At 44.8% G+C, this 7,160-nt stretch overlaps 3 protein-coding genes across 3 annotated transcripts; all 3 read left to right on the top strand.

Moving 5' to 3' along the window:
• Window positions 1-22: 22 nt before the first annotated feature.
• Window positions 23-952, top strand: SSR1 (Ssr1p). The gene has a single exon (XM_020207244.1). It carries the CDS (start codon window positions 97-99, stop codon window positions 835-837), a length of 741 nt encoding a protein of 246 aa, XP_020067423.1. The 5' UTR covers window positions 23-96; the 3' UTR covers window positions 838-952.
• Window positions 953-1,561: 609 nt separating this feature from the next.
• On the top strand, window positions 1,562-3,351 carry CANTADRAFT_24871 (guanine deaminase). The gene has a single exon (XM_020207245.1). The coding sequence runs from the start codon at window positions 1,769-1,771 to the stop codon at window positions 3,245-3,247; it is 1,479 nt and encodes a 492-aa protein (XP_020067424.1). The 5' UTR covers window positions 1,562-1,768; the 3' UTR covers window positions 3,248-3,351.
• Window positions 3,352-4,132: 781 nt separating this feature from the next.
• CANTADRAFT_24872 (tRNA (guanine(9)-N(1))-methyltransferase) lies at window positions 4,133-5,456 on the top strand. The gene has a single exon (XM_020207247.1). It carries the CDS (start codon window positions 4,195-4,197, stop codon window positions 5,164-5,166), a length of 972 nt encoding a protein of 323 aa, XP_020067425.1. The 5' UTR covers window positions 4,133-4,194; the 3' UTR covers window positions 5,167-5,456.
• The last annotated feature ends 1,704 nt before the right edge of the window (window positions 5,457-7,160 follow it).

The following is a 7,160-nucleotide window of genomic DNA, read 5'->3' on the forward strand; positions in this document are numbered from 1 at the left end:
TCCGATGTGCCCAGCACAATGTCGTAATCACTCGTCTGGAAATTTACATCACCACTCTAAATTCTCAGTCATACCACCAGTCTTTCGTTATTTACAATGGTTGCCACTTTAAAGATCTCCACCTTAGTCGCCTTAGTCGCCACCATCAACTCGGTGGCTGCCGCTCCTCCAGCCTGTTTGTTGGCTTGTGTTGCTCAGGTCCAAAAGAACTCCAAGTGTTCCGGTTTGAACGACTTGGACTGTATCTGTTCCAACGAGGCCAGCAACATCCAAAAGTGTTTGGACAGTGCCTGTCCTAACGACAATGCCGACGCTGCCTACAGTGCCTTCAAGAGCTCGTGTGCCGCCCAAGGTAAGGCTGTTTCTTCCAGCTCTGCTAAGGCTTCCAGCTCTTCTTCTGCATCCTCCAGCTCTGCTTCAGCCTCCAGCTCCGCCAAGGCTTCTAGCTCTGCTAAGGCATCCAGCTCTGCTGCTCCATCTTCCAGTGCTGAAGCTTCCAGCTCTGCTGCCGAGTCCAGCTCTGCTGTTGAATCCAGCTCTGCTGTCGAATCCAGCTCTGCTGCCGAATCTTCCAGCTCTGTTGCTGAATCCAGCTCTGCTGCTCCATCCAGCGCTGCTTCTTCCGCTGCTTCTTCCGCTGCTTCTTCCGCCGCTTCTTCCGCTGCTCCATCCAGCGCTGCTCCAAGCTCTGCCCCATCCACCACCTTGCAATCGTCCGTTTCTCAAGCTTCTTCCACCAGAGCTGAAACCTCGGTCCAAGCCCAACCAAGCAACGGTGCTAACAACGTCCAATTGTCTTTTGGTGCTGCTTTGGCCGGTGTCATCGCTTTGTTATAAGTGTTAGATCCTTAGACCTAGACCTAGACTCGTTTCTGGACGTCAAAGTCGAACCCCATTTCTTCTTCAAAATTTGCCAAGGCCTAGGCCCCAGTGCCATGGCTCGTGAAGTCACTAGCACTTTCACGGCCGTTTTAGGATACCTATCTTTATAATACATGAGGTTTTTAGCTGACTGTAGTTGTGGTGGTACGAACATGTAGACACTACTGTGCCATTTGTAAATGGCTAGTAGTAGAATTAATTAAGACATATAGATTAGCTGCATTTAATTATTATTGGTTTAGTTTTTATTGGATTAATTCAACAGGTGAATCAGGTAACTGGATCAGACTAACTAATTGGATCACTTATGGATCAGGTGTAACGAAAGTAAACTAGATCAGTCTAAATTAATTGGATCAGGTGTAACTGAAAGTAGACTAGATCAATTTAAATTAATGGGATCAGTAATGGGATCAATCTAAATTAATGGTATCAGTAAATTCACCCAAACTAATCAGGTCAGCCCTAATATACTCGCATCGGCTACAAAGGATCACTCTAACTAGTTGGATCAGTCTGAACCAAAAAGAACTATCTCTACAATTTCATGGACACGAGACTGTTCCAGCTGTAGCTGTTCTTGTTTTATTTACTCCACATCCTCTGCCCGGCCGAGGCTCATCTGGATCAGTGATCTATTGTCATAAAACCCATACCGCAGTAGTGTGGCTGTTTGCGGCCATGCGATCTTCTCATTTTCGGGTTCTCCGCGGAGGTTCCGGCGGGATGGATCGATATAAAGCACCAACTTCCCATAACTCCAGCAGCTCGCTATCACTAGAACTTCTGTGCTTTCTGAAAGAGGCTCTTCATCTCCAGTCAAGTATCTCCAAAACTCCTCCAGACTAGTTGGTCCTCTTCCTATCGGCAACGGCATATCCCCACAATGACCCCCATTGCCATCACCTCCATTCCGTACACATTGTACCATGGCACGTTCGTGCACACTCCGTCGTTGGACCAGCTTGAGCTCAAGTTCAACGCGTTGGTAGGCGTCAACTCCGAAGGAGAAATCGACTTCGTCCACGACGAGTATACCCTGGCGCTAGCGCCAGTGGAGTTCTTCAAGCAATCATATCCAGACCACCACAACTATACCACTATCGAGTTCGTGGATTACACTAAAGACCCCACCAAGTTCATCGTCCCAGGATTCGTGGATACCCACATCCACGCGTCCCAGTACCCCAATGTGGGGGTTGGTTTGGGAACCCCATTGTTGGACTGGTTGCACTCCTACACGTTCCCACTTGAAAACAAGTTCTCCGACTTGGACTTCGCCACCAAGATCTACACCAAGATCATCCAAAAGACCATCGCCTCGGGAACCACCTGTGCATCGTATTTCACCACCATTGATCCCAACAGCACCAACGCATTTGCGGATTTGCTTCTTCAATACGGGCAGAGAGGTTTCGTGGGGAAAGTATGCATGGACCACAACGACACCTACCATGCGTACGAAGAGGACTTCGCTTCAGCAAAGGAATCAATGGATAAAGTCATCGCTCATATCGAGAAAGTCAATCCTGAGGGCCAGTCTTTGGTTACTCCCATCATCACCCCGCGCTTTGCACCTGTCTGTAGCAGAGAGCTCTTGAAGTATTTGGGGGAATTGAGCGCCTCCAGAAGCCTCCCAATTCAAACCCATATCAGTGAAAATAAGAAGGAAATCGAGTTGGTACGTGATTTGTTTCCTGAATGCAAGGACTACACAGATGTTTATGACCAGCACAAGCTTTTGAACCAATCGACAATTTTGGCCCATGCCGTTCATTTGACGGAGGACGAAAGAACTGTGATCAAGAACAAAAACTGCTCCATTAGTCACTGCCCCACGTCTAACACTTTCATTTCGAGTGGTGAAGCTCCAATCAAGCAATACCTCTACAAGGATCAAATCAACGTGTCTTTGGGTACGGATGTGAGTGGGGGCTTTGATCTGAGTATTTTGGGAATAGTTAAGCAGAGTATTTTGGTTAGTCATCACGTTGCGATGACTGAGAAGGACTCCTACCACCAACTTCTGTTGAAGGATGCCATTTTCATGGCAACTAAGGGTGGAGCAATAGCCGTGGGTTTGGACAACACTATTGGAAGTGTTGAGAAGGGAAGGAAGTTCGACATGCAATTGATTGACTTGAGAAGCTACAACTCTAATGCTGATATTTTCGAATGGCAACTTCCTTCACAGGAGGATCTGAAGGAAGAAAGAGAACTCAAGATGATGAACTTGTTGGGTAAATGGATTTTCACCGGTGACGACAGAAACTGTGTCAAGGTATGGTGTAATGGTCGGGTAATATTAGATAAATCAGCGCGAGATGAGAGATGGGTAATGGTAGAGCCATCCACGTCCGCTTAATAGAATCGCGATAGGTAGCATATAGACGATACACGAATTATGACAAGCAGGGGCTGTAGAAAGTTGCGAGTTTGCACAAGGACTTCCACCAGAATAGTAAGGGGTAGACAAAGTTCTAAGCCTGCCAAAGGAAATGCAAATAAATTCTAGGTAGTATTCAAGAAAGAGCTTACCAGCAGGTACTAACTTTTGAGGACTTTCCAAAACATTCTAGGGAAAAGAAGATTAGAGGTGGGCCCAATTTAGGAGACTCAGACAGTCAGTCCAAAACTGGAGACGGACTTCTATGGCAAACACACAATATTCCATGAACTTTAGGTGCACCGAATAACACCACAACGAATGCTTTCACGCTTTCCTTTCTATTTGGAATCTGCCATAGATCTTTTTTCTCGTCACAGTCGGAGCAACTTCTTGTGGTGAGCTCCTGAACGTACTTGAAACTAGTGGTATGTGGTACCTACTATGTAAATATGGTTTGATCAATAGCTACTATTTTTTGCACAGTTCTGTTTAACCTATTACATTTCGGGTGTAAGTATCATTGATAGTCTGGAATTTCCATCTTTTAAAAACCAAAATCCAGATATAGAAAATTCAGCTTGAGTTTTTGGAAACAGCGTATGGAGATTTTGAGTCGGTGGTTTCTTCCCGGAAGGTATAACCAAATCAGGATTGAAGTTTGCACCCAGGAGTAAATTTAATGGAATATTTTCAAAAGTAGCAAAATATCACAAAATACGCTGCTATTTTACTTAATAACACTCAGACCATGATAAACAGTCAAAATATCAACTATTGGTGTTCCTTAAGGAATTCTACCAGATCATCCGTTGGAGTTTTGCAACCTCAACGCACAAATGAGAGAAATTTTGAGTTTGCAATATTGAACCGCGCACGACTGTCCATCTTTAACTGAAAATTATCGACTGTGAAAAGGCCCAACCATGACTGACGCCACCACTGTCGAGGCCCCTGTCAACAGGGCCAAGAGAGCCCCACCTACGGCCGAGGAGATCGAAGAGGCTAGAGCAAAGAAGCAAAAGTTGCAAAAACCAGAGGGAATGTCCAAGAGCGAATGGAAACGCCAGCTCAAGCACCAAAGATGGGAGGAGTCCAAGGACGAGTACCGTCAAATTAAGAGGGAAAAGAAGAAGGCTGCAGCCAAGAGAAAGAAGGAGTCCGACATTGTGGTTCCCAAGAAAAAGATCCCAGAAACCCAGACTCCCACCGATGTCAGTGTGATCATGGACTGTGACTTCGATGACTACATGAGCTACAAGGAAATCGTTTCGTTGTCCAACCAGATCACGCGAGCATACTCGTCCAGAAGACACTCAGACTACCAGGTCGATCTCACCATAACCAGTTTCAACAAGAACCTCAAACAGAGGTTCGACAATGCCCTCAGCCACTACAAGCACTGGCAGAACATCCAGTTTGTGGAGTCGGAAAGTCTTGCTGCTTATTTGCCCGAGGACACCTCCAAGCATGTGTATTTGACTGCTGACACCGAAGAGGAGATCCAGGACCTAGAGCCAGGTTACACCTACATCATTGGAGGAATTGTGGACAAGAACAGACACAAGAAGCTCTGTTTGAACAAGGCCAAGGAATTGGGATTGAAAGTTGCCAGATTGCCCATTGGCAAGTACATTGAGATGAATGGCAGACATGTCTTGGCTACGTCGCACGTCTACGAGTTGTTGTGCAAGTACTTCGAGACCAACAAGGATTGGGGCAAGGCATTTGATGAGGTGTTGCCACCAAGAAAAGTCAAGGGGAAGGTAGAAAGTGGAGAAAAGGAAACTGAAGGGGGCGAGGAGAACGATGACGAGGAGGAGGAAGAGGTTGGCGAAGAGGAATCCCTCCAGAAGGTGGCTGATGGCCAATCAGTGCCTGCTGAAAATAATGCATAGACTGTTAGTAATTTACGACACTTAATGAATGGCCATTCGAACCAGAAATTGGGAGAGGAAAGGGAAACTGTAGCTTGCGATGGTTGAAACTTACAGAGCCAAACTTATTTGAGTATAAATGTGTCTCGGGGCTCACTGGTCTCATTAATTCCCTGTCAAGGGAACGCAGGTACTGGTATATTGTGTACTTAACAATATTTTGTCTGGTATAGGATACAAACAGAACATTCAACCGGTTACTTTGCAGACAATTCTATTCCATATTATAAATTGATCGATTTCCATTTGTGGTAACATTTTCTTTTGTAGGTTTCTGCTTTTAGAGTTTCTTGCTTCGGTCCATTTTCTGTTATAATGCTATCATTTGAGGGCAGGAAGAGTTGATGAATTGCGAGACACTAGGAAATCGGTTACTTCGATTCGGAATTAGCTTTAGAGAGTTCCCCCAACCAGTCAAACTCTTCCACGAGACAGTACTAGTATATCTTTGCCAAAGTAAGTGGTCTACCAGAATTTCCCGTCACGGTCAATAAACTGGCCGGGAAAGAACTCCTGGGCAGTCATTGACGTTTGCTGAAATAAAGAGATTGAAAAAAGAAGGTAAGCTTCCATTAATAGTATCACTGCCAGTCTGTATTCGTAGATATATTAGAAGAATTAGTCTCTTTGGGCACAATAAAATTGTAAACATCCTTAAGATTGGTTTACCTAGCACAGGGGATTTTGATTATTGAAATGTTCTTGGAAACCATGTGTAAATTCAGTGTAATATTACAAGTGCGTATATTGGCAGAATTAGTAATAGTGTTTCTTCTTTTACCGCCACAACTGCCCCCCGAGGGCGGTTATGACAATATAACTGAAAGCTTCATCATTTAATGTCTGTACGTTCCAATTATAGTTCATGCTCATAAATACTGGTGATCAAGTCGAGAAAGATGGAGGAATGAACTATAGGCGGAGTAATATTTGAAAGATGAAACGCAATCCATCTAATTTTTAAACTCTTATACCAGACAGCTCGTCGTATTATGCCAGATAAATGACTGTATTGTCAGGCCTGATGCCATTGGTAGATCTGTCAATGCTGCAGAAATTTCAATTTTCGTGTGAGACGATGCATGGAACCTTACATCCGTACAAATTACATAGCTTTTTACAATAACCTGCAATTTCAAAGCTCATATACTTCAAGTATCTAAAGCTCTTTACATCCAGAAGCTTGGGTTGAAATCCGGTGCGTTTATTATCTTGACACAAAGTTGCAGATTGACACAACCGTTTTTGCAACCACGCATTTTTTGCACCCATATCGAGGGTATAATCAGTCTCACGAGATCTATTGAACGAAAAATAAACTACCAGAAAAGAAATGAGATCTACTGGTTAGCTGCAAATGAGCGGGGGATCTGGAGGGCGCGCTCCTGTGTCTGTGAACTATAGACTTACATCGTAAAACAAGAATCGTTCTGCCCTTTTACCCACATCTTTCTTCCTACGATTAGCAAATAAAACGTTGCAATGTCTATGAATAGAGATACTACCAGTCCCTGCTCTGAACCATCGTTGCCTAGCAACGTGGTTAAGACCTCGGGGTCTCCTCAGCTTTTGAAATCGCCTTTTGTGACCGACTCCGCTGATCCACTTTGTGCGCCTGAGAACAAGTACAACGCTGGCGAAGTCATGGCCTACCTTTCCGACACCTTCAACGCATACGTCCAGGAAGCCAAACAGGACAAATCAGGGAACAACATCAAAATTTTTCTGTTGTTGGAGGTGTCGTCGCAGTGCAAGACCATCAAGTCTACAAGCAAGAAAGTCAAGGTAAATGAAGTGCCATCTCACCAAGCTGACAAGTTCCCTGCTCTTCCCTCCAAGAAATCGGTTGAGAAGAACATGACTGTCCTTCCTTCCAACAAGGAATGGGCCAATGGTGTTTGTGGTCGTCTCAACATGACCACTTCCTCTTTTGAAGAGAAGGCTCCTCACCAGAG

This window comes from Suhomyces tanzawaensis (assembly GCF_001661415.1).
Source record: "Suhomyces tanzawaensis NRRL Y-17324 unplaced genomic scaffold CANTAscaffold_1, whole genome shotgun sequence".
Taxonomy (NCBI): Eukaryota; Fungi; Ascomycota; class Pichiomycetes; order Serinales; family Debaryomycetaceae; genus Suhomyces; species Suhomyces tanzawaensis.